The following is a 27386-nucleotide window of genomic DNA, read 5'->3' as shown; positions in this document are numbered from 1 at the left end:
TCCGCCCCGCGGCGGGGCGGGCCGGCGGGGCTGGCGGGGCCGGGCGGCCGGGCGGCCCGCAGCCTGCCCGGCGGGGATGTGAGTACCGGGGCAGGGGCCTGGGCCGGCCCATGCGGGGCCGCTGCCGGGGCGGGCAGCTCTTGGGGGCGGCCTGGGCGGTAGGGCCGGTTCCAGCCGCCGACAGCGGCCGGCTTGGAAGGCCCGGGGAGCCGGGAGGGAGCGGTCATCTGCGCTCTCGGCTCTCGCAGCCCCGAGGGCCCTCTCGCAGGGGTAGGCGGCATGTTCCCGGTTCGGGCCGGCGCGTCCCGCTCTGGGCGAGCCTCCTGTCCTGGAGGGTAAGGCGAGGGGGCCCTGCTGGTGGGTGCCCTGCGGGGAGCGGGGCCGCAGACGCTGCCTCAAAGCCTCCGTTGTGCTTTGGTGCCTGTGGGGGTGTGCTTTAGAAGGGCGGTTTTGAGCATGTTTAGGCTGGAAATAAGGGGGTTTTGTTTGTATTGTTCATCTGACAAAGAACCCTTCTGTCTGCTTAGTAAGTTGTGAAGCCTCTTGTAAACTTCAAGTAAAGTCTGTGGAGCGAGAGAGGTGTTGGGGTGCTGGGCTTGGGGCCCAGGAGGGACACGAGCAGGTGGAGCAGGCTGCGTGCGAGCAGGAGCCTCTTAGGTGCGGCCTGACCTGGCCAGTGTGCACACGCGTGCTTCAGGCAAAGATCAGAAAGTGTGTTTCTAAAGGAGCCTGGTAATGCGTTTATTTGAGGTTATGTCAGCTCATAAAGCTGGGTGCACCTGCTAAGACAGGTGCTGTTCAGTGACCTTAAGGGGACTAGGGGAGAGAAGCAAATGTTTCCATTAATTACTTCATTTCTGCAATTAACCTCATATGCGTAATTCACTAATGTATGTTCTTCACTAACTTCTCTTCCCTACTGGTTATTTAAAAAGTTTTAACTGTGCTGGTGGGAAGTGAGTTATGTTACTCAGCCTGACCTCGCTGCTGAAGAACAGTGAAACAACAAGTAGGTGTTCCTTTCGGTAACTACGAGAAATAGCATCTGCAGGAACCATTCCCAGTGAAAAGCTGGTAATAATAAGAACTTGAATTTATATTTTGGGAATTCAATTAAAAATATTGAGTTGCATATGTAGTTCCTAGAAGCAATGACTAGTTTGTTTGCTTTTAAAGGCCTCACAGAAGTGAGTTGTATGAAGACGTTCCACCAGTATGCTGGCCTATCGTATATTCTCCAGACTACAACATCACTTTCATGGGACTGGAGAAACTGCATCCCTTTGATGCAGGGAAGTGGGGAAAAGTAATCAACTTCTTGAAAGGTAAAGTAAGAGAATATACCACTTAGACCAACATTTGTACAAGTTGATTAAAAGAGGTGTAATTAGCGCAGGCTTCTGTTAGTAATTGCCGATATACTAGTGACTGTACATCTTCACTTCTCCTTGTATAGATTTAAGCTATGCACTTTAGTCGCTATTGCAGTGCTTTAATATTCTGATGTATTTGCAGGTTTAAATCCTAACAAGTTAAATTGGTTGTAGGATTTGTGAGGTATGTTGAATGTCATGTGTTACACATTCTTGAAGGTCTTCCACATGAAATACTGAAAAGATGAAATTGTGTCTTGTTAGAGCAAACATCCTACACCAGGGCTTTTGAATACAAAGATTTATTTCATGGTTCTTTGAAAATATAAGTTCTTGTCTGCTTTACTAAATAAAGTTCGTGGTTTTGTTTTTGGCTCCGTCATGGTGTCTGTACATAGTGAAACTTGTGAAATGTGATTGAAAATACAAGCTCATTAAAAGATTTGCTCTCCCCAGAGGTGTGAATAATACTAGTCAGAGTAACCAGCTTGGTTGAATTCATTCTGGCCCAGAGCTTTACAAGACTGAGTAAAAAGGAGTAGGAAGAAACATAAGTATAGCAATGTGTTAGACAATCTTGAAATATTCCAGGTCTTTGTGATTCAAAGGGAAACATGAACTGTGCAGAATTTCATTTCTTGCCCATTATGAGAAAGATTCATGTGGGATATATGAGAACTATTTCCACCTCTGAAGTGAGCGCCAGAATATTGACTTCAAGCATAGCCTGAGTCAGGTGCCTTATGTGCCTGGCTCAGTGCTGTGTTTTGATACTCAACATATTTTTAATGATTCTTACGTTTTCTTTCAGTGCAAGACTAGTGTATGAGAACAGTATTTCCTTTAAGTTTCCCCTTGAAGATAGGTGCTATTTGTAGTTCGAGTTCTTTCTTTTGAAGACTAAGCCTGGATCCAAAACTGAATGCAGACTTCAATTTTGTAGCAGTGAATGGAAAATCCTTCCCATGGTAGCTGCAAGCTTACAGTTTGGCTTGCAAGACCTGCATTGCAGTTTGGGAGTATTGTGTACAGCTTTCTGTAGCCAGTGTGCTTCCATTGCTTTTGTACCTGGTGTAACAAGAAAGGAGACATTCCATCTGGCTTGTGAAACTACAAGCGTTAATGACCAGCTTGCTGCGGGCTGTAATGTAGTTACTCATGAGACTGCAGACAGTCTACTGGCAAATGGCACTTCTCGGTGTGAAAGATCAGTGCAACATGTATAAATCCATTCTTTTGTCAATGTCATGATATTTTTCTGATAATGTCTGGGAGGAGCTTTGAGACCTCTAGTGACAGGCAGAACTTTTTGTGATGGTGCTCATTATTGCTGCTTAAATAAATTAGAAGATACAGAAATACTTGAAGGAAATAGAAATGTAAGAGCACAAGTTAGAATGAGATCCTATAAAAACTTGACATTTTTATCTAAAATTTAAGTTTGTTTGTCAAGTTTAAAAAAAAAAAAAACACACCTTTTTCTTGCCAAGACAAAGGTTATCCAAGAGCCAGGCCTGTTCAGTTTACGTGGGCCTAATGACTCCTTCAGCTGATGATCTTTTGCAGTGAAGTATTGCCCTTCCTACTTTAGGCTACCTTCTATTCATTTAACTGAGGTTGAATGAATTCTAACATTCCATTTAGTAGCTGAATCTGCTTTCTAGCAGTTAACTATCCATGTCTTGGATTCTATGAGTAACTTCTGAATCAAAACCTTTGCCTTTCTGCTCCTTCTCTGTGTGAAGTCTTTTCCTCTAGCTCTTTCCTACGTGAAATATCCACTCTTCCCTCTTCATCTCTAACACTACTGGTGTTCTCTGGCTCTGTAGTAACTTCTGTTAACAGCTGATCTGCACAGTTCCTATTATCTTCTAGAAAATCACCAGTGAAAATCTTTCTACACTCACTTTCTCCTTCCTCAAGAATGAAACTGTTAGCATTTTGGCTTTACGTCCGACATGAATGAATGAAATGTTTCTCAAGCCACAGTCCAGAAAAACAGAAGCTTGCCAAAGTAAATATTGTTGCAGGTGCTGTTCTTGCATAACACTAAACAAACAAACAAACAAAAATATAACAAAATCTTTCATATTTTTGAATTGATTTTCCTCTACTCCAAGTATTAGAATTGAAGGAAGGGCATAGTTTTGAACTGCAGCCCTGTAACAAATACTAAATTTAGTCTGGGAAGATCAGCATGATGCCTTATATTTGTTGTTTGTAACAGTCATGCAAAGCAACAATGTTTTTCTGAAGGGCTTGGTTTTTTTTAAGTCAACCTAAACTTGAACTTTCTGGCAAGTATGCATTCAATTGTATTATCTTTGTTCACATACAGAAATCTTGGAGTGATGTTTTGTAACTTGCTCTTTTAAAACCAGGTTTTAAATAAACTCTTTTGGTCTCTAAGGGAAAGAATTAATAGCTGCTCATTGGTATTTCATGAAATTAAACGAAGGTAGGAGTGTGACAGATATCACAGTTACGTGTAAATGTTCACTGCCATGAATATTCAAGTAATTATTATTATTATTATTTTTTGGTGCTGCTTTGGTTTAGGGAACTGAATACTAGTATCAACTGTGGAATTTCTTAAAGCATATTAAAGGAACATTTGATGTATGAGCACTAAGATTTCTCAAGTTTATCAAGTCCTAGACTGTAAGGAGTCTTGTGATTCTTTCTGTCCATCCTCTGTTAGTACCAGTCTTTTCTTTCAGTTTAAAGAAGACATTACCATGATTACACTGTGAAAAGTTTCTGTAAAAAATAAATAAATAAATAAATATTAATAGTTTACATGTATAGAGATTATGTATTTGGAAATATATTATCACTGAGTAAACACAAAGGGTTGCACTGATTTATGTTACAGATGTAGGAATTAAGTCAAGGTCAAAGTAGCTTCCTAGGCAATGTGGAGTACGGGAAGTTAAGTGATTGTATACAATGACAACTACAATTTCTCTCCTGTTGTTTCAGAAGAAAAACTAATTGGAGATGACTTGATTGTACAGGCACGGGAAGCTACGGATGAAGATCTTCTGGTTGTTCACACGAGGCGCTACCTTAATAAACTAAAGGTGCTGTACTTACTAATGTGTCTTTCAAGCTAAGTGTCTAGAAATAATGTGAAGGGTAACATATATCCTACTTGATTCATTATAGAATCATTTTTTACAGATTATAGATCAGTTTTTCATATTTCGAATTCAACATTGTCTTTGAGAATAGTGATAGTAAATCACAGAAATACTAGGCAAGCCAAATTACAAAACATGGATGGGAGGAGGGTCTACCATCTTACATAGGCATATTTCAGCAAAGTTAAATGAACATAAGAAAAATTATGATGTTTGAGATTCAAATAATATTCTCCTTACTACCAGGGATTTGGTCTTAAAGTGTTGTTTTGTTTTACTCTAGTAAAATCTGGTTTTGAGGTTGAAATTTTATTGAAGAGCCCTGAAACTGAATATGTTATTTCATATTATTTAACGTGAGGTTTGCTTTATGGATTTGAGTTTTATATAATCTCAGAAGAACGTCTGAGTAGGAATTCTGTCATTAGTCTGTTGAGGGGGGAAACAGTGGTTTCATACTTAGAGACTGACTGTGTCAGAGGAATACAAGAGCCGAAAGATCAACGTGGGGCATAATCTTGTGTGTTATCTATGTGTGAAAGTTTCCAATAGTGGCCCATACAAGGTTAAATATTCATGAAGAAAAAAGAGCATGAATTGGGTATTTATAAATGAAACATCCATTTGTTAAACTTATTTAAAGCATAAACATGTGAGATCTTTGTTTCTGAAAATGTATTGTCATCTGTAGAAGGAATTGGATAGCGGCAGGTGACACTGCTTTTTGTTGGCAACTCTTTACTAGGAGGGAAGGGGAGAGATTTATATTAAAAATAATCTTGCATTTCATAATTCAAAAGAAGTTACTTTGAGTCATCTTTGTCCTTCCACAATGAAAGAGTCCTTGTATTGCTATTTCTGGAATGTTTTATTGTTCTGTGTAAGAAATCTATTATTTGTGTGACTTTCTCACTTTTAATCCTTTTCTGTGTTCTTTTAGGCATCTTCATTCATTGCTAGGAAGTTACTTGCAATTTCATACATCATTAGATTTGATCTTATTGCAGCTATTCTTGATATTGAGCTTTTAATTCCATGGAACCACCCACCTCTTTTTACTGAGTCACTTCTTTGAAGCAGGATGTAATGTGCGTAGCTCTGTTTGAAATACAATAATATTTTTAGTACCTGTAGGGTGGCTTCACAGAGAATTGTCTGATAACCTGTGTCCTGGTGTTCAAAACCAGTATTGTCTTGTGCTTCCAGATGTCATTAATTGTATCTCTCATGTTGCCCTTTTACTTGAGAGCATATTTCCTACGGTTGTAGGAATTGGAATATGTCATATAGGTCATGATTGTGAATTCCTGACAAGCAGCAAAGACAAAAGTGGTTAGTTGCAAACGAAAAATAGCATAGCTAGACATGGTAAGGCACAAGGCATCCTCTCTGCTTCCTTATGTGAAGTCTTCTGTGTTACTTTATTCTATTTTTTAATTCAGACAGGTACAGATCTACCAAAAAATGGCATAGTTTTGCATTATGTCATATAAAATTTGAACATGAGTTTGGTGGTATATTTCCATGCACTTGCAAGAAGAAATGGTGTTTGGTACCTTAACAGAAGCGGAAGAAACTGCCTAGGATGGTTCTGCATTTCATAATTCAAAAGTAGTTATTTTGGGCTGGGGTTGATTGTAGTGGAAGAAAAAATGCTGTACACAAAGTAGATCAAGCAGTGTACTGTAAATCAGTTTTCTTTTGGGAGAAGGGGTGTACCTGTTTACCTGCTTAAGGTAATATGAACACTCCTTAGGAACAAAATTTGGTGTTTTAAATTGAGGTGACTCTCCCCTCCAAGATATTCCTTTGAAGAATTTAGGTCTATAAAGTAATGACTAGACTTTGGATAATTTGCTTGCTGTCTCTTTGTCTCTTCTCGCCATCTTGTTCTAGTGTTATGGAAAATAATGAATTTCATGTATATCGGCACTCTGAAATTCTGGAAGACGTTAGGCAACGAGGTTTTACCTAATTTCGCACTTCATAAGTCTTACACTTGAAACGTTTTAATCTGACCCAGAAGCCTTATGATAACATAAGTGAGTGAATACTGAAATGTGAATAAAATGGGTAATGCTTGTGTGTCAGTCAAATGTGAGATGTGCTTTTTCTGGAACTGACCTGAATCAGGTGATAATCAGTTGAGCTTACAAATTATAGTGTGTTTTCATATATTTGCAAATGATGTAGATATTAAGAAAAAGTAATCACTTTCTTGGAAACTTAAATTTTTATGTCTAGTGAAAAGTGGATGTGTTTCATAAAACAAATCAAGAGAAATCAAGCTATGTGGACGTCTTGTTATGTATGAGATCAGTATATCACATCAGCGATTTATATACTCCTTCAAAAAGGAGCATATAGATTCTTCAGAATGAATTTTACATGGGCCTAGAGGGCTCTGTTCTTGTGATTACAGAGAGTGTTTTCTAGTTCTTGTGTGCTTTGGCTCTTGCCCTGTCGTCTGAGTGCATCTGCTGTGAGACACAGAGGAAAGACGGTAGGGCTCTTGGGCATAAAAGCGGTAGAAGCAGCCTTGTACAATCAGTTCAGCCTGTGATATCTCTGGCTGTTTAAGGTGTTCAAGAAAACAGCACAAAATGGATTTGGGCTGTGTGCATTGCTGTAGTTGACCATAGATGACTTGGTTGCTGAAAACATGTGGTTTTGGTTTGGATAAAATGAGTACCATTGCCGGTCCTTACCATTCCCCTGCTCCTGTCCTCAGTTCATGCAGTTTCATGCTGTCACCCATTCTCTGCTTCCTATGTCATCTTTTTCCTTTGTTATTTTTTTTCAAACTTCATTGGTGAAAGTTTTGTGAAGGCTAGTAGTTGTTTTCTGTAAAATATTTATTTAGAAAATCATGAGATGAAATAAATGTATTTATTTTCACCTAAATTTTTGTGCAAGTGTTAATGTGTCAGGTGAAGGAATATAAAAATGTTATTTTAAAGATTATGGTATTTGGATAGAACACTGAACAAGAGGACTCAGTTACAGGGAGAAATACCTGACAGGCTTCAGTGTTTACACTAATGTGCGAGTGCAGTAGAGCATTCTTTGCAGCTAACGTGTCTGTTAAGCCTCTTAAACAAAAGGATGAGGTAGGATTTGGTGAACGGTGATTTGTTTCTTTTTAGCACTCCTAACTCTTCAGTTGGAAGGCTGATACACAGAAATTGCAGTTCGTGGCTGGTTGTTTTTCTTGGGAGTAGTGCCTGGCTACCATTAGATTTTATCAGTTCAGTAATTTATGAGTGCATTATTAATAATACTATTGCATTCATACCTTGACCTGGAAGCTTCTGTGACAATTGCAAGCTTCTTAGTCTCCTGTTTGTTTTTATGTTAATTCAAGTTAAAAATGTAATTTCATTATCTATTGAAGATGAGCATAGCTTTGTCCCCACTGACCTTCTAAATAAAAAATTGTGTTAGAAGCTTGGTGTTGGATTTTTGAGTCTGTGAATTTTCCCTTAAAGCTGGGACCTGCTCCATAAACTTATCAAAGATTTAAACACAGTTTAAATTTAGATATTACAGAATGTATATTTTTTTTAATTTGACATGTTGTTGGCTATTTTAAAATGCTGGAACGCGATGAATGTGTAACATGAAAGGCAATACTTCAGAGTTTGGTTTTGGTCATTTGTGTGCTCTTTGTGTTAGTCCAGGATGGTCAGCATAAAAGCAACTACTTCAGCTTTATCTTCCTAATATTAGTTTTGCAGTTTAATTTTTAGTCCTTGCATCCTTACTACCACATATTCAAATACTTTGAAAAATTGTTTATCCTTATTAAGAATGGAGGTTTTTATAGTCAAGGAATAACAGTTGATAGTTATTATGATTTTATTATAAAGTCCTGTGAGACTATGCTCATTAAATGCGTATGTTACAGAGTCTGGGTTTAAACAAGGACAATTGAGAACTCTTGAAGTTTTCTTTAGTTTTAGGGTTTTGGGGGGGGTGTAATACACTTGTGGGGGATGTTGCACTTAGCTAAACTTAATGATACTGCCTAGTAGTTAATTTGGGAGGAGGGGATATTGAAGGAAAATACACCATTTAAGGGTTAACCCAACTTCTTCACTCCTTTTAAGAAAACAGGGTGTGATTTTTAATTGAGACTTACATGTGTACATAGTTTTATCTGAAACACAGGAAAGTAAATATATATTTTTGTAAATCCTCTGATCAGCAGTAGGAATCTGTTAAGTTACAGACTTAAATATCTACTAGAATGTTGTTAGGGAATCAGTAAATTGATGATGACTGAGTGAGAGCAAGTATCTAACAAAAGAAATAGTAGCTGATGTTTCTCTATAATATATGCCATTTGAATGCAGAAAATAGTGATTTTTAAAAATCACTATTTGGTGGGTTATTCTGTATCAAAGGAAGCTAATCTTTATTTCTGTGAAGATTTATGTTATGGCAGCTAACTGACAGCCTGGAAAACATAGTTAATATAGTCCTCATCTATTCAAAATATCTTCTTATTTTTACAACTTGAAAAAAGTATGCAATTATACCAGACCAATTCCTTTTGAGTTCTTTTTCAAGCATATACGTAGCTGTTCTGCAAATGTGTTGCAGAAAATGTTGGAAAACAAAATTAGCACACGGGAGAAAAAAGCAAAACTACCCACAGTTTGAGGCAATACATTTCTTAAATGCTATAGTGGTGTTCCTTGAGAAGCATTTTCATTGAAGTCTACAGCTGTATTCTTGAATCAGACTTTCTTTACAGTCAGATGTTTCTTTTTCCCCCATATGTCAGGAATTGCATAAACACAGTGAAGTCCAAAGCAGTGAATGTTTTTGGACTAGGAGCTGCTCTGTAAAAATCCTCAACTGTGAATAGAAAGCTTTGTTTATTCCTTACCGACACCATTTATGGTTTTCTTGCAATCACTTAACCTGCAGGAGGATGGTTGTTGATTTGAGTCTTCCTTGCTTCTGCTTCTTCCCACTGAGATTATTATTTTTTTAAATTCAAGTGTTTAAATGCTGAACTTTTATGATGACCTTTCAGATTTGTGATAAAAAATGTGTATATTTTATCCAAATATAGCCTCTTGCAATTCCATTTTAGAATGCCGGGATTGAATCTGGTTTGTTACGTTGTGCTTGTTTTAAAGCTGAAATATCTTCCAAAAGTGTTTTATCAAGTCATTACAAAGCAACTAAAGCATTTTGTTACTGACAAAAAGATGATATTATGATACCTGAATAATATAAATGATAAATATTATTATAAATAAATTTACAAATGAAGTGTTGAGAAATACCACCCCCCCCACCTCCAAAAAGTAATGTTCTGTAGGTAAAGCATTGGTAATTGTGAAGTCAAAGGAGCTTTTCTGAATACCAGAAAACTCTGAGATAGTCATATGATTGTCTTCTGTTAAAATTGAACGATTCTGCATCCTATCATTTGTAGATAGACAACTTAATAAATAGCAATTGTTGAGATATCTAAATGTCATCATGAAGACAGGCTACATTAATTGGAACTTTTTTTCCACCTTGTAGTGGTCATTTGTTGTGGCTACAATCACAGAAATTCCACCGGTTCTCTTCCTTCCCAACTTCCTTGTTCAGAGAAAAGTTTTGAAACCTCTGCGAACCCAGACAGGAGGAACAATAATGGTAAGGTGTTCTTGATTCACTTTTTATCATATTTACGTAAACCAGTGAGTTATAAAACTTTGTATAACGCAAAGCCTTGAACCCTGAAGTCCTGCAGAGGGAAGCGAGTTAGTGTACAGTCCTAAAGTGAGCAAAGTTTGGCACCTGTTAGCAAATACCACGGTGAAGGGCAAACCTGATTTTATGGTCTGTAATGTTCAGAGGCAGTAGTAAGGGGCAGCCTGTGCAAGCCATGATAGAGATGGCGGGACTTAGAGCAAATACAGAAACTGAATAGCTTTGAACTGTGTTCAAATTCTAGGAATGGGAGGCTTCAAAAATAATTGGGTAGAAGGTGTTTTAAAGCACTTGCTTACCTAATGGCTGTGGTTTGGTTACTGTAGGTACAAGGTAAGCGTTTACATTTAAAAATTGCATTATGTTTGGTTTTAAACAGTTAGTGTTTATTTTTAATGAAGAAAGTTACTTTCTTTTGTTGTAGATACTGTATAAGCAGCTCAGCTGAACTGGGGTGAGATGTAGCCCGTTTTCACCTTAACAGATTTGTTTTCTGATTAGTTAAATGAGTGCTCTGGGGAGAAGAGCTGTGTGTCACCAGACACTTAATTTTGCCAGAGAACTTCCATTAGAGATGTTGAAGAAGTACGAAGAATGAAAACAATAGTTGGAACCAGGAATGAGTTACTTAAACCACGTATTGAGGAAAAGATGCCTTAATAAATTTAAACCTCTAACTAATGGAATCCTTTCTGCCCTTTACTCATTACTTGTCAGAGTAGATCTAGAGTTCAGAAACAGTACAGCATGGTGCCAGGAGATGTTAACAGTCCCAGTCTCTCTTCACAGGCGCTGAGCTGTAACAGTTACATAAATGGAGAACAAATAATCCAATCTGAAATCCATAATATTATGATACAAATGGATTTTTGCTGCCTTTTAGCTACCCTTTCTGAAGGCAGCTGTTAGTGGGTGCATGTGGAAAGGATAGAAGCAGATACTGCTTTTTCCTGTATCTCTTTGAAGCCAGTTACTGAAGAACATTATTCTGTGGGTTGGCAAACCTTTCAGAATATGTTTATGCCAGATAGGAGAATACAATTTATTGCAACCACTAGATATTAAAGGTGAGCAAGACTGGGAAGCTATAATAGAATGATAAAGTTAGCAGCATTATTTTCAGAAATAGGCTATTGGGTAGCTTCGTGTTGCTGTCAACCGTAACATAGGTATTTAGTAATCCAACTGTGCACTGGAATTGAGGTTTCATATTTTTAAATGTTTACCTTCTTGAATGTATCAAGGATTCATTAAAGACATCAATAATATGATAAGCTTTTCTATGATTACTGCATAAAAGACAATGCAACATGGTATTCAGAAACAGTTAAAATACTGGATTTGAGAGTTCAGTGTGAGAGAACAATGCAAGGGAATCTAAAAGTCTGATGAAGCAATTTTCCCAAGTATTTGGTGAGGCTTGTGAGATTAACAGTCACTGCTCTCATTTGTGTGTAAGTAGATCTGGGCACTATTTAGTTTGAGTCCTCCTGGGTGAAATGATAGAGAGCCAACTATAATCAGATTTTTAAGGTAATAGAAAATATATTGCTTTTCTGTTGTATTTGCATGTCTTAATGGTAGAACAACTTAAGGTCTGATGATCAGGAAAAAAATAGCAGTCTATTTAGATATTTTAGTATTCTGTTACATCTGCAGCCTAACTGCTTGATTTGCAAGTGTATATCTAAAAGTGACTGGAGGCTTTTATTCTCTGTACCTTCTCAGATTTCAAAGCTTAATGCGCATGCTGTAAAAAACTTGCAGCGCAGTTGACAACAATATACAATTACGTGTATTTATTGTGGAGGAGCAAGAGTTACTTAAATTGGAAGAATATTATGTTTTGCTTAATGTTAAAGACTGAAAATACTAACTAGAAAAATGTTGAGCATCTATTTGTATTTCTTCAGTATCTTGTTGCTACCTTTAGAAGTTTTTTAATCCCAGAAGAAGTCAGTGGAGCCATGATAGTGTCCTCAAGAAGTGCTGTATCAGCAGTAGCCTGAATTGCTTGTAGTAAAATATCTTATCCTGGGTGTTTGCATTTATGTAGAAATATTGTCATTAGGGAATGAACCTGATGTAGACAGTATCAAGTGGGGTTTTGGGTATTTATGAATGCATTCTCAAGCAAGCTATGTTTCTGATGCCAAGGTGCATAACATAAGGACTCCAATTATTTTTCTGTAACATTTTTTATTGACCTGAGCTTTGGAAACATGATGGCATATGTAACTAAGGGTTTATCTAATTGTTCTTGAAAGCATATGCTTTTTTTTATTATTTATTTAAAGTTGGTGGGCTTCAGACACAAAGCCAATGGAAATTTCGGTCTGTTGTTCTGGATGCATAAGAGGGTGTATAACTTTCTGAAAAGTAAGAAGTACCTCTGGAAGGAGGAGAAGGTTGCAGAGTTCAGTTTTAGTTTAGATTTGTGCGTGGGAAGCAGATTTCTTTTAAAATAAGTTGTATATGTCTTGCCCATTTTTGGCCACTGTCCAGCTGTTGTTGTCCTTGCCTCTTAAAATCCATTTCCTAATTCTACTTTGTCTTTTGTTGCTCAGTCTTCTTGGATGTACATGTTACTTAATGTCAAAATGAGGTAAAGAAATAACGTAGAAGTGTTTGTACAGCGTAGCAGCATCAGATCCATTTTTTTGGAGCCTAAATGTCTGCATAAGCAGGAGAAATCAGAAAAACTACTGAAAGCGTTGTGGGCAAACTTGGATTTATTGCACTATGGGAGGTGAGGTAGCAAAGTACAGCTTCCTTTAACAGATGTTAACTGGTGAAAGGGAGATGTAAGAAGTCGAACACAGCACATCCCCTACTGCAAGCCAGCATAAAGCCAGTGGAATATTGTTCTCCTGGTAATTTACGAGGAGCTGGTAGATAGCACCAAACCGTTTATGCTGATATCTGTGTAGTCAGCTTTCTTTCAATGGAGTGCGTGGCGAGTTCCGGGGCAGTTTTATTTATCTTTTAAGCCTTATGTTATGGATTGGCTAGTAGTAGAGAGGGGAAAAAAGATAGTTTTCTGGATTCATGTGATTAATGCAGTCCAAGGTGTTTAAAAGTTTTTGGTCCTCACTCAGAGGAAAAAAGTAGCTTCCTTCCGTCTCCATTTAGTCCTTCAGTATCACTTCAGATTCCTGCACAGTTCTCTTCTGCATTGTGTTGCTGACCACAGTCAATAATGGTTATAGAGATGAGTCTGCTTTGCAAAATCCTGCCTGAGCAGGAATGTGCAGTGTCCTCCTTTACTACAGTCATGCTGTCTGTTTCTGGGGACTGTGGTTACAAGGGATCTCAGAAATGGTGGTAGTGAAAAGTAATAGGGAAGGGTGCAGAGTTTGCTAATACGCTACCTTTGATATTTCTCAAGGGTCTTGACGTTCCCTCTGGTCCTATCACTAGTTACCTGTGGGAAGAGGCCGACCCCCAGCTCCCCACACCTTCCTTTCAGGTAGCTGCAGAGAGCAGTAAGGTCTCCCCTGAGCCTCCTCTTCTCCAGACTCAACAACCCCAGTTCCCTCAGCTGCTCCTCACAGGACTTGTGTCCCAGGCCCTTCACCAGCTTCGTAGCCCTTCTCTGGACACGCTCTAGGGCCTCCATGTCCTTCTTGTAGTGAGGGGCCCAAAACTGAACACAGCACTCGAGGTGCGGCCTCACCAGAGCAGAGCACAGGCGGACGATCACCTACCTGGTCCTGCTGGCTGCACTATTTCTGATACAAGCCAGGATGCTGTTGGCCTTCTTGGCCACCTGGGCTGTGTTCAGGCAAGTGTCGACCAGCACCCCCATGTACTTGAAAAGCAGTTTTGATTCACAAGACAATAAAATTTGTACGGTACAAGTCAGAAGTACAGACAATCTTCTGTTGTGCTCAATGGTCCTGTTTATCATGAAAATTCTGTTGTTTTTGTTCTTTTTAATGATTTTAATCAATATAGGAAGATCGGTTGTTCATGAGCAATCCCTAGGAAGTATGCTAAATAACAGGTAATGTGCTTTCCCTGTAACTTAATTGGTATTATGGTTCAGAAACTATAGTCTTTTTCTCAAGAACTAATTTAAGATGGCATGTTCTTAGTAGGATAATATTTACCATCCAAGTAGTTTCCTTAATAATAAACTAGAATTGTTCAAATACTAGGGATGGGTAATTCTCAACTGTCCAAACTTCCTTGCATGTATGATATGCAATACGTTTGTTCCATAATTATGGAAAAGAATAGTATGATGTTCCTTTTTTATTATAGCTAGTAGCTAGTAATATATTCTTTTTAACTTATTTTTAACCTGTAGATAAATGCTTGTTTGAGTCTTCCTAGCCAGAATAAGTCAGTCTTTTTTTTTTTTTTGGAAAATGTAATTTAAGCCTTGATTATCTTTTCTCTGTTAATACTTTCCCTTCCTTCAATGTCCTTTGACTTTATAGGAGTGTAACAGGCACAGTTTTTTTTTGTATTGAAAGGCAAAAGATCGGTAATGTTCTATACTGTGCTTGTTACATTATTTAAAAAACAGAAATAGCCACAGGACACTTCGTACTGTGGCATTTTTCTATCCCCACCCACAGCTGAAGCTATGTTGATCTGTATTTTCAAGATTTGGAGCTTAAGTTCCTCCTGTTTCTTACATGAGCAGGAAGGATATTAGGAGGTTCTTGCTCTCTCTTATTCCTACCAATACTTGTACTTTCACTTTTTAGTTCATCTGCTAGGGGTCAGTGTTCGTCTCCTCAAAGCACAGTTAGTTTTAAATCTGTTTGACTGCCAGAGAATGAAATACAGATGTGATATCAAATATTTTTTCAACTAATTATGCTGAGAACAGTTTTGTATGGTTCGTATTCAGAACTCTGATTCAGAATGACCTGCAGTGGTAAAAACATCTGAAAACTCAACAGGCATGTTAGAATGTCAAGAGCTGCGTTTGGGGTGGGAGCAGACGGCGCTAAATGTTTGCTTCATTCGTTCATCAAGTTCTTGCTGTAATTTTCTTAAGGCAGGAAAACTTGCTGTTGATAGAGGCTGGGCAATCAATGTGGGTAAGTACAAATGTAATGCATTAAGTGATACCTAAAACTGCATTTAAAATCATTATTTTGATTCAGAGTGATGTGTATTCTGTTTATAATAACAGAAAATGACTGGATTGTGTTTGATTTTAAATGAACTTTAAAGGAAAAAATGGTAAAAGTCCTAGTGGATATTTTTATTCACTGTCACCCATGTTGCAATTTTATAACTAAATGAAAATTATTTTAGAAAGCAATAAGGTGACTGGGTACAGATATGGTACATACCTACGTAGGGAAAGGTGTTTGGGTTGTAGTGGTGAGGAAAAGAAAAGGATAAAGATGTCCAGATTAGATGTAAATATTTCAACAAAACCTTCCATTAAATTATACAACAGTTCTCCTAGACATTATCAGCCAATTTATATATATAACACCAAATCAAGGGATTGGCTGATGTGCACGAGAGTTGACTCTAACTGGTACAGCCCTATTTTAGGCTGTGCAGTTCTTCCTGAAAAAGACTTAAATGAAGAAATTATGAAGAACGTAGTGAATATAAATCTGCTCTCTTGCTCATATTAAAATAGCAATGTAAAACCAGTAGTAAGCTATTGAAATAATATTTTGTCATGTAAGACTTAGCTTGTCATTTTCACACAGCTCATCAGTTACAGGATTTTCCATTATTCCTTACACATACTTCTTGATATTTCTGAAAGCAATAAATCCTGCGTCTGTGCAGCTTTCCTGTTGTTTTTTTAAAGCAAATTTCTGCCTTGAAATTGAAGATTTGCTGTGTAACGTGTCTAATATAAAACTACCTTTTTATTCATCTTTTAGTAACAAATAATACTTTAAAATGTAATCTTACACAAAGTAAATATGCAATATTAAAAATTAAATACATTTAAAAAAAACTAAAATTCTGTCATTTCCTGACATATAAGAGGGGGTTGTTAATTTTTTTTTTTTTGCCTAGATATTTGTAGTGGGTTTCTTGGTTTAAAATGTTCTGGGTTAATATATAAAAGTATGTGTTTTGGGAGGAGGAAGACTAGGTACTTCTCGTTATACGTAGTATACATCTTTGTTTTAAAGATAAGTTCTTAAAGTTTCCTTCTGGTTTGACTGTGTAAATAAATAGAAAGATGATGGCATGTGCAAATGCTGATAAGGCCATAGTTCTTAGGTATTTTTTGACCCAGCATTCAGCATGGGAAAAGAACTTAACATGTGTCCTTTGCATTTGCCCATAATGTTAATTGGCTTCATTAGCAGTACGTCTTCATTGACTTCAAAGCAGTACGTCTTGTGTGGGCACTACCTTACGTGTGTGCATTTTTCAGTCCCTGCTAGGTAAAAGGGACAATGGCCTTCAAACTGGGCATCTGCTGGTCCTTTGTATGGTGGCCTGATAGGTGCCACAAGATGTGTACAGAAACCCTAGGAGGTGTCTTGAGGTGCTAGGCTGGGGATTGACAGCTCTAGGTGAGATTTTTCCAAAAGGAGAAAAAATACCTGATGTGATCTGTCTCTTTGCAAAGACCATGCATATTCCCTAGTATCCAGCTTTTCACCTCTTCCACATTTTTATGTTTAGGAGGTGGCTTTCATCACTGTTCAAGTGACAAAGGTGGAGGGTTTTGTGCATATGCTGATATCACACTGGCTATTAAGGTAAGAAATACTCTTTAAAATTGTATTTACTACTGTTAATGCAAATGGAAAAAAATCTCCACATAAATTAATGAGAACTCTCTAACATCTTAATCAGAGAAAATGTAAACTAGAGATGGATAGGAATAGGAAAATGGTGTGATACTTAAAGTTTCAGAACACAGTGCATATGCAGCTATTGTTAAGTGGAAGGAAGAATTGCAGGGATTGCAGGATCTTGAATGTAAATATGAACCACTACAATTGCATTAATAATCTTGAAGAAGAAAAAAAAAAACACAAAACCTACCACTAGCAACAAAAAAACGCACTCAAACCAGATTTTTTAATATCCTCAGGGTTAATTATTCCAGCCTTGCAGTTGAACCTGCAAATTCAACGAGTTTCAGTGACTACAATGAAGACTTTGCAGAGACAGAAGTCCTCTCTGAATCAAGCTGTGCTGTACAGCCCTCAGAGTAGTTCAAATTCATGAATAAAAATGTGGATGTCTCCAAAATAATGACTGAATGTGAATGAATTCATGTGCTATTTAGCTGTTGAAAGGCTGAAGCAAGAGCTTTCTGCAATTAGAGCTTATTTTTATCAAGTGTACTATGGTATATTTGTATACTAGAATATTTATAAAATATCAGTAATAATCAAAACATAAAAAAGCCCTAATGACTGCAGCACACTAAATGACATAACACCCTAATTTCTGTACACTGTAATTTGCAGAAAGTAATCCAGTGTTCTATTTTCTCTAGCCTTAAAATACAGATTGAGAAATTATAGCAGATGAGTTTGTACAAAATCTTTATTTTTTTTTTACCATGTCTGTATTAAAAGATAAGAGTTTGGCAAAGTTAAGATGTAAAGAATTATTTTTTTCTTCACAGACATGGAATAACAAATGATTTTACTAGCTTAAAAAGTTACTTTAATGTATACAGTCCCTGCTGTGGCTTTTTTAAAATGGTGGATTTTACGCAGTCGGATGCCATCACAATGGAGTGTCTCCCTTTCAGCTGATAAGCATCATGTGTGCCATCATTTGTGTTTCAGGAAAATGGCTCCTCGCCATTTGGGGGCCTACGCAGCTATTGCTTCACCCTGTCCCAACCCAAAGTTACTGCTGTGCCTTTCTCCATGCTGTTGCTGGTTCCATTCCTGCCTCTGACAGCACCAATGCCACAAGTATCTTTTTTTTAATCCCTAGTTGGACCTGTCCTTTTGTTTGGCTGGTGTGAAGAGACACACCACCTATGCTTGCATAGAGCCAGCACTGCTATAGCAGCATTTACTTATTTTCCTGGACTTTGATATGTTTTTCGGTGCCATTGGGCTTAAGCCTAATGCGGAGCCTGCTTTGTAAGATACCGCGTAATGCTGTAGAAGGATATGTCCTTGGTCCTACATTGAGTCTGATACCTTTTGTGAGAAAGAGGATATAAATAGAAAGCTTTTTCTGCCCTTTCTCCACCAACGTTTTCTTCAGGTTCATGCATTTCATACGATGGAAATGGATAGTTTTTAATATATAATCACAACAAATTATGTGAAATAATTAGAACTTTTGTAGTCAAATTTTTTGGAGTCATTTGGAATGCATACCATTGAAGCCAAAGCAATAACACACTGTGCAAACTTCAAGTCTTCCGTTAATCTGTCACCTACATTTATAACGATCTCTTCATCTTTTCTTTGCTCGCATATCCAGTTCTTATTTGAGAGAGTACCAGGGGTGTCCAAAGCCACGATTATCGATCTGGATGCTCACCAGGTGAGTAACTTACCTGTATTCAGTACTGCGTATGTTTTGCTAGAAGTGTGTGATAAAGACCGCTTTTCTTATAGTAGCATAAAATGTCAATTCACAGAACAAAGTTAATCATGGACAGTGAAAGCTGTTAACAGTTGAGTTGTTTAATTATCTTATGTTCCAATGGGCTGATGAGCCAGTTCAATAAAATTAAACTGAGTTGTAGCTCCATCGTGTGGCTAGATGTAAACATATTTTTGAGTTGCATGCTGATCAGTAGCATATAGTCTGAAGAGTAGTTCAGTATCCCAGAAGAAACTGAAATTTCTTAAAATGGAATTACAGGTAATTCAGCTGCTTGATCATTGCAGCAACCTTTGCAGGAGATGAATTTTACTTTCAGTGTTTTAATAGAAAGATTGACTTCAGGCTAATGAAGTAAAAAATAAATCTCTTCAACCGATAGTGATTTGCTGTGGGTACTGAGAACAAACCTCCTCTTTAGTAGGATTGTCAAAAAAAAATCCTAAAAGGAAGGAAATAGCATTTTTAGAAAAGCAGTTAACGTGCTAAAATTGTCCAATCTAAAGCACTGAAGATATTTTAGTATGTGTAAATAAATAGCTTATGAAGTGGTTCCATTGCAGTGAAGAAGCCTAAGGGCTGCGGAAGTGTTCCATCTTCTGTCATTTCTCTTACCTGCAAGTTAAGGCATCTAAAATTGCCAGGAAACAAAGGCATAACTTATGCAGCAAAAAGATGTTTTGCATTTCTGATTCTCTGGGCACCTCTGTCAGGTGGTAGACGTTTTTGTTTCTTGTGTTCTTTAAAAGATTTCTAGTATACTTGCTGGCTTTCAGGCGTCATGCTAGTGACCTCGATTGGCACTCTAAATCACCCCTTACTGTAATTGTTTCCTTTCTTTGGGGATTAAGAGGTGTGTGAAGTAGTAGCTCAGCAGATCCTTTTGAAGTATGCAGACATCCTCAAATTTTGAGTGTCCCAGTTCTTGGTGCATTTGAGCGTTTCACCTTTCTTAAGAAAATGGTTGACCAGGAGGCTCTTGTATTCCTAAATGTTTCTGTGTGTACCAAAGGTGCTGAAGAAATATGTATGAGTTGCAGCTTTTTAGCCTAAAGAAACGCGAAGGATTATTCTAGTGCTTCCAGTTCCCCTTTCCATGTGCATTGACTAGCTTTAGCCCTTTGTTTCTGTATTTTGTGGTTGTTGTTTCCAGGGGAGGAAGTTATAGCAGAAGTATAGCTTAACTGTTTGCTGGAAGGTTTACAAAATTAATGTAAGTGATGTGCCCGAAGTACTGAAGATATATCTGGATTCTGTTTCTATAGTTTAAATGAAGTCACTCTAATAATGTAGTGGTTGGGTCCTATATGATACATTGATTTTGGCAAAATTATCTTGGGGATTGCTGTGAAGAGATATTGTACTTTTTGAAAAAATCTAAATGAGAGCCAAAAGAATACTATTTAAATTCAGAGATGGGGTTGGTGGGAAGTACTCAAAATCTGAATTTGCTCTTGAGCATCCAACTTTCCACCCAATACAATATTTTTGTAGGGAATTGATGGTGATGAACAATAAAATGTTAAACAATTAAATTGGTTATTTAGTGTTTCTAATTTTTCCAATGACTACTTATCTCACCAACACGAGAGTTATCAGAAGAACTGCAGTCTGATCTTTTACCCTTGTACTAGGATGTAAGTATCCTAGCATCAGAATCCATCCTGAATGCTGAAAGTGACATTTTATACAATTGGAAAGGTATCTGTTCTGCCGTCCTGGTCACGGTTGCTTTTGAGATGCTGATGAAAACAATTAGCTTTTAATTTTCACTTATTTTTCTTGTATGTGCAATGAGATCTATAATTACCTTCACAGAGATACTAGGATGCTGATTTTGATAATACCTGCAGTCTTCAGACTGATACTGTCAAAGCCCACAAGGCTCTATACCTCAGAATAACCTTGAAGACTATAAAAAAGGAAATGCCACAGGAGTTTTAAATGTTTGGCCTTTGTAGTCTAATTACCTTAGAATTTGCAGTTTATGTAGTTCTGGGTGAGTGTGGTAGAAGGAACTAACTCTGAATTTCCTTCAGGGAAATGGCCACGAGAGGGATTTCATGGATGATCAAAAAGTATATATTATGGATGTGTACAATAGATATATTTATCCGGGGGATGGATTTGCTAAACGTAAGTATAATTAAAATTCATTTTCCAGAAAGTGAAAGAATTACTGTGATACTGAACTTTTTTCATTTACTAATAAGTCTCCTTGCAAGTATGTTAACTAGATTATTTTTTTTAAGTTCACATTGAACATACCACTTTCGATGATTTTCTGATATATCACAAAAGTGTTAATTCTGTAGCTTTCCCTCCCTTCTAGAATGAAGTGTCTTCCTTCATTTCTGGGATGAATTTCTGGAACACAAAGTGTGGGCATTGGGTGGACAGAAAAAAAAGGCATAAGCATCCCTTTATTCATGTATCAAATGGTAACATTTCTAATGGATGAGTTAAGACCAAAACAAAGAAAGCCTTTGTTAGAAAATTTGAAATACCGAATTTTAGGGGACCGGGAGGTAAATTTGGTGTTTGCCCTTTGTTTCTCAGTTATTCCTTCAATATGTTTTTCTGAGTTCTTTGCTTTTATGCATAGTGTCCGTTAAAATTGGTAGCAAATTAAATTCACTCTAGTGTAGATGCACATTGTATGGTCCTACATAGCAATTCAGTTACTGTTTCTTACTTACATATGCTTGAAATCATTTTCTATGTAAACTCAGAGGGCTTTTGGGGTTAGGCCTTCTCATCATTGAAGCAGATTGTGCTTTCAAAGCTGCTGAAATGATGGGATTGCTACAAGTTCTGTTGGAGCTTTTTTTTTTTTTTTCCTGGGGGGGAAAAAGTGTTATGAGCCACATCTGTGACAGTCATAAAAGTTACTGCTTGAAGAGTCTTTCTGTTGTGCCTGTTTTTGAGCTGCACAGAGGTTTCTTCTGTGTTTCTCCTGATGACCTGGGACTTCTCAGGTGCCAGCTGTTCCAGGTGCAGGCCTACCCTGGCAGCAGTACTGTTAGAATGGATCCTAGCTTGATTCAATTCTCAGCCCTCTCCTGTGAAGTTGGCAGTACTACCACTCCCTTTCTGCAGATGAAGCTTGAGGTGCCGAAAGCTGTGGCCAAAGGCACATGAATACATAATTCCTTGTAGTTAGAATAAGGGTGCCTAAATAAGAATTCACTAAATTATTTAAAAATTATCATGCTAAGTGGCTGGTTGAAAACAAAATCAGAGAGGGAGCCTTTTGAAGGGAGATAGAGGTGTGACCCGAGAGTTTGAATCCTTAGTGGAAACCCTTAACTGCTCTGTCTCTTGGGATCTCTTACTTGTGTTCTTCCCCCCTTTATTAGAGAAGCCTATTCTGTACGTTTTTCTCCACTTCATTAGGAAAAAAAAAAAAAAAGACTGACACTGCCTAATGCTTAGCCCTAAGGATCATCATGCTGTTTCCCTGAAAAGAAATGTTTTAGAATTACACAGAAACTTAGGAAGAAGATAAATGTGAAAAAAGACTATTTCTATGAACAGTGGGCATAGAGGATTGACAGCTGAAACTCAAAATTCAGGCCTTCAAAATGCATTGCTGGTGGTTTGGGTATCATTTTACCTGCACTCAAAACTGCAGAATTTTATTCACAAATTAGCAAGAAATGGATGAAAGGGTATGAAATGCAAAGAGGTGTTGATTCTAACCTCTAGGTCCATCACTGTACATCAGTAGTCACTCTCATCTGGGTAACAACTAATCAGTGTAATTCTGGTTTTTTGTGTTGGAGATGAAGCCAAGGTAACTGCAGCAGTATGGAATCTTATTCCTGTTTATCTCAAATTTATGGTTTTACTGGAAAGACACTTGTTTGTTCCCTATTCTAATGCATTTACCTCCCTCTTAAAGTTCTCTCCAGCTAGCAGAATCTTTGCCTTGAAGAGGCTCTAGGTGCTGGTCAGAACAGCACAACTTTGCAGACTTTTTATAAACACTTATATAACAATAAGAGAAGAATTCAGGAGAAATAAATTATGGAAACCAATGTTTGCAGTAAAAATAATGGAAAGAAAAATAACGCTTTGCTGATGTTGAACAAAGAAGGCAGGGAAATACTACCCAGCAATCACTGGGACAAGTAAGTGTCATTGTGTGTTGAATTCCTCCATGCACACTTGGTGGATTCTGAATCCACACTTAGGGTTTAGAGCTCCAAATCATTTAAGTCAAGGCATAGGACATGCTGAGGTGGAGGTTGTATCTTGAAATACCTTTGACATAATTTGATTAATTCATATTTAGCGTTACACACGACTGCCTAAAGGCATGGAAAGCTAGGCTTTATAACCTTGGACTTCTTTCCTCTTCTGCCTTCTCAGCCCTTCTTTTCTACTTCTAATACTTTCCTAGAAGCATTGCAAATAATTTGATTTAAATTAAGAATAGATATTTGCTCCTTCTATTAGGATTATAAGGTAAGAACATTAAATTGAAAATGCTTAGGGCAAAGCTAAATCTTGTTATGCAGAAAGCAGTTCACGTACATTCATGATCCCTTGCTGTTAAGTTTTCAGTGTTGAGATAAAAATAAAACATCTTAATTTGTCTCAGTGATGTTTATCTTGTGTTTTTTTTCCAGCTGTTTCTCTGCAAAAACAATTCGGTGTTCTCTTATGCTCTATTCAGATTAATTAAATGATTTTTTAAATGATTTCTTTGCTGATTGGTAAATGGATTTGTATATTGGTCACTTTTCAGTAACATTTTCCACTTGTGTTTTAGAGATTTTTTTTTTTTCCCTGCATTGAATTCTGTCTTCAATGGAATTTTTTCAAGGTCACCGAACTTGCATTTGCTGCAAAAACAAGTAGATGAATAATGTTCTTTAATAAAAGATTCTGTGAAAATGTAGTGTATTTACAAAATTTCTGGAAATGTCTTTTTTCATTACTTACCTAAGTCTTGCTTTTTTTCTCCAAAGCAATCCTTTGTTTGTTCAGTAACACTGAAACTTTTTTAGGTGCCATAAAACGCAAGGTGGAATTAGAGTGGGGTACAGAGGACACAGAATATCTTCAGAAGGTACATACTCACGTGGAAGGAGCGTTAAATGAACTAAAACCTGACATCATTGTTTATAATGCTGGGACTGACATCCTGGATGGCGATCCATTGGGAGGACTTGCTATTTCACCTCAGGTTTGTATAATACTAAAATACATTCAGACTCTCACTCTTCACTAAATACTGAAGGCGCTCCTGAGAGTGCATTACTTGTGGCAATTTGTTAGATGAAAGCAAGACCCATACCTCACAGTAAAACCAAAATGTTTTTCTGTTACAGGTGTATCTCCATTGCTCTTTTACCATATGTTTTTAGTCGACTTTTTCTGGCTCTAAATATTTCTGTTGTCATGTGCCTGTTTAAGTATGATATATTTTTCTCTCAAAAATTTTCTCTATACCAATTTTGAACAGGCAGATAGTGGTCAGAGAGGTGTATGTATTCACAGTGCACCTAGCTCTTCTTTTTCTTGTGGTTCTGCTCTTGCATCTGGTTTTTTCTTTGTCTCTTTTCCCCTCATATACCACATTTGACGTTTTTGTTACCTGCCCCCAGTATGTATCTTACATGTAACTTCCTGTGTGGCACTCCTGTTTGTTTTGAACTGTTCTTCTGGTGTCTTCCAGGTCTAGCAGTTTGTGCAGCCTGTCTGTGCTCTTAAGAAATGAACGTTTTTTCCTCTTTCACCACTCATTTCTCTCCAGTTATCACTCCGTTTTTCAGTTCAGTTTAACTGTACTCCCCAATCTAGTTTCAGATTTAATTTTTATTTGTTCTGTGTAGCTGCATAGTAGAGGTCTTCACCTTCCTGAGATAGTGACAGATAGGCACTTTTGTCAAAAAAAAAAAAAAAAGACAGCTCATCCTCCTCAGACAGCTTATCAAATCTGTCCTTGTTCTTATATTTGAATTTTTTTTACTGTCTACTAGTTCGATACAGGAAAAAATGCTTTATTGATTTGTGAACTCTCAGAATCCTTTCTAATCGAGCCATCATTCGATCTGTTCTGTTTTGCAGTGCTTTAGTTCTCAAACGCTCTTCTACAGAGCTCTAGTTCCATACTGGTTTTTGTTGCCTTTCTGATATAATTCCTCATTCTTCTTGTCTGTCACTGAGCAGCCTGTCCTTGCTTTCTGACTTCTTGCAAAGTCCCTGATGGGTTGGGGTGGAGGAACTGGTTGGAATCGCCAGGTATTGTTTCTGTGGCTGTATAAAAGCCTCTCTGGATGAGAAAAGAAGAGCTGAGAGGCTTGGACTTGTTTTTCAGATTGGAGAGGATACTGCCTGAGGTGTAGGATCTCGTGTGGTGGAACGGAGCTTTTTGGGAAGCAGTGGCCGTCAAGAGAAATGGAAGCTGGTGATACATAAGAAATACTTAGATGTGCCCTTTCAGATTTCTTCCAGGGTGGAACAGTGTTAATCGTCAAGAACCATGAGTTGCTGTAACCTGTTGCATGCCATATAGAAGAAGAAAGATGTAGGGAGGAGGGAAAAGAAGGGTAAATGATCCTTCTGGTCACGAGCAGAGATGAAAGGCAGCGTGTGACATTTCTCTCTGCAACCACTGGTTCAGGTGCCTTCTTTTCTCTCTGATCTTGTTGGCTGAGGGAGTGGACGACTTGTTTCACCACATTTGAAATCCCAGTCTATTAGAAATGCCAAAAATGAAGGCATTGACCCTTGAAAGTTCATCTCTTCAAGGCTCATGAGTCCAGTCTTCAGTTGTAGATATTGTTTGTGTTTTTAAAGTCTTGCTGTAGTGCTAATTATACGCAAAGTATGCCTTCAAGCTATTGCCAGAAAATGTGATATGTAGCAGGTAAGTCCCTCTTAACTTTGTAAATTACAAGTGTGGCAGGCTGTCATTTTCAGTTGATTTATTTTCTTTTCTGGTAACAAGCAGATGCTGGGAGTAAGCCTATGTCTTTTTCCCTCAGTTTTTCCAGGATCAGCCACTAGAGATCTTGGAGGAGAAATGAGGCACTTAGGTTCCCATGAATAGTGACTGCTTCTAGTTCTTGTGTGGGATAGCATTTGCTGATTCCAGTGATGGTTCCCAGGGGATGTACAGCTTGTTCTATAATTCTGTTATTTCCTTTAAGGATCTGTTCCTAATATAATTCTTCAGTTTCCTTTGTCTTGTTTTTCTGTTATTAGTCCTTACTCCTACTCTGTTCTTTTGCAGAGTTGTGTCAAACTATACAGAAGCTATTACTGGTGCATGGTTTTACAACATATTTTTCAGCTGCATTTGAATATTACTCTTTTCCATTTGTTTGTGGTCAATTTCTTAAAAACTTTTATTTCCTGGGCAGGAATTCTTACAGGAATTTATACTAGGCAACTTCTATCTATTGTATCCTCTAAAACTGAGACACAGATTTTGTATTTGTTGTTTTTCAAAGGATTTTGAACATGAAGTTTCTAACAGGGCTTGTGAATTATTTTTTTTTTGTTCCTAATATAAAATGTAGGGCTTAATTGCTGATTAAGCATTCCATACTGCAAATCCATAAACAATAGACTGTCTATTAGAACTAAAACATCATATTTGTATCACTTTTTTTTTTGGTAACTATTGTAAACATGCAGGGAATTGTGAAGAGAGATGAAGTCGTATTCAAGGCTGCCAGAAGCCGCAGAATCCCGATCCTGATGGTGACATCTGGAGGCTACCAGAAGAGGACAGCACGGATTATTGCTGATTCTATCCTCAATTTGCACAACCTGGGGCTTATTGACAAGGAATTAGTGGCCAGTGAAGCTGAAAATCCCAAGGTAGAAAAGATGATTAGGGACACCGTTACAGACTTAACCAACTTGTCACTGTAATAATAAGTTACTAAATTTTAGGAAAAAAAAATACTGTTTTAGGAGCAGGAAGTCTTCGCATCATTATCAAGGTTAATATAAGAAATTCAGAAAGGACTCAGCTTGCCTTTAAAGTAACGTGTTGCAGATTAACTGTGTTTAACCTCTGAAACTATCTTGAGCAAAGGCAACAAATCCTTTTTGAGCTAATTTAGACGTACTCAAGGGGACCTTATTTCAGTTTATAATATTACTGTAGAAAGCTTTAATTGCTTCTTATTGTTATAGGTAGTCTATTATATTGAAAGAACTATGTAGTTGTTATCCAAAGACTGTCCCAGACCTATTTCACATGATACGGTTCTGACAGTGGTGGGAGTAACCTGGACTAAACCTATTGTCATTTTTCTTAAATACTGCATTTATTGCCTTTGTGTGTGTGTGTTCTGCACAGTCTTCAACTGTCGATTTAACACTAGTGTGCAATACTGTGGAAAACGGTTCAGTTGCTTGGCTTTTAAGCCACAGCCTATTTAGAATGGAAGTTCATTAATTTGTATTTTATTTTTATTAATGATAGTGACTTGATAGTACTTTTAAACAGATCAGGAAGTAGAATATGAAATATCTTTGGCTTCTTATGCAAATGAGTGGTAAGGGCTCAACATTAAGTCTGGTTTTTGCCTCTCTTAAAATGAGGCCTGCATATAAAAAGCAATAGTTACTATGCATCGTAAATCAGATT

General features: G+C 37.5%; 1 protein-coding gene across 4 annotated transcripts; it reads left to right on the top strand.

The window, feature by feature from the left end:
- On the top strand, positions 1-27386 carry HDAC11 (histone deacetylase 11). Of its 4 annotated transcripts, none has more exons than XM_040568419.1 (10): positions 2-78; positions 1177-1325; positions 4356-4456; positions 10061-10177; positions 15249-15291; positions 16865-16941; positions 18644-18706; positions 20809-20905; positions 23785-23963; positions 26423-27386. In XM_040568419.1, coding segments are annotated over exons 1-10 (1068 nt in total). In that variant the 5' UTR covers positions 2-76; the 3' UTR covers positions 26663-27386. The 4 variants fall into 4 exon arrangements, with proteins under 4 accessions (XP_040424355.1, XP_040424353.1, XP_040424352.1 ...); XM_040568418.1 differs by lacking the exon at positions 2-78 and adding an exon at positions 126-335; XM_040568421.1 differs by lacking the exon at positions 10061-10177 and having other exon boundaries at positions 1-78.

Source organism: Cygnus olor, chromosome 10 (genome assembly GCF_009769625.2).
Source record: "Cygnus olor isolate bCygOlo1 chromosome 10, bCygOlo1.pri.v2, whole genome shotgun sequence".
NCBI lineage: Eukaryota > Metazoa > Chordata > Aves > Anseriformes > Anatidae > Cygnus > Cygnus olor.
The sequence above is the reverse complement of the archived record's forward strand: the minus strand, read 5'-3'. Positions and strand labels throughout refer to the sequence as shown.

Bases quoted from the DNA above. Each gene is read 5' to 3' on its own strand.
- HDAC11 (XM_040568418.1), top strand. From the start codon at position 280: ATGTTCCCGGTTCGGGCCGGCGCGTCCCGCTCTGGGCGAGCCTCCTGT. The intron at 4,457-10,060 runs GTGCTGTACTTA...TCCACCTTGTAG, and splicing joins GCTACCTTAATAAACTAAAG to TGGTCATTTGTTGTGGCTAC. The intron at 15,292-16,864 runs GTAAGTACAAAT...TTTTATGTTTAG, and splicing joins AGGCTGGGCAATCAATGTGG to GAGGTGGCTTTCATCACTGT.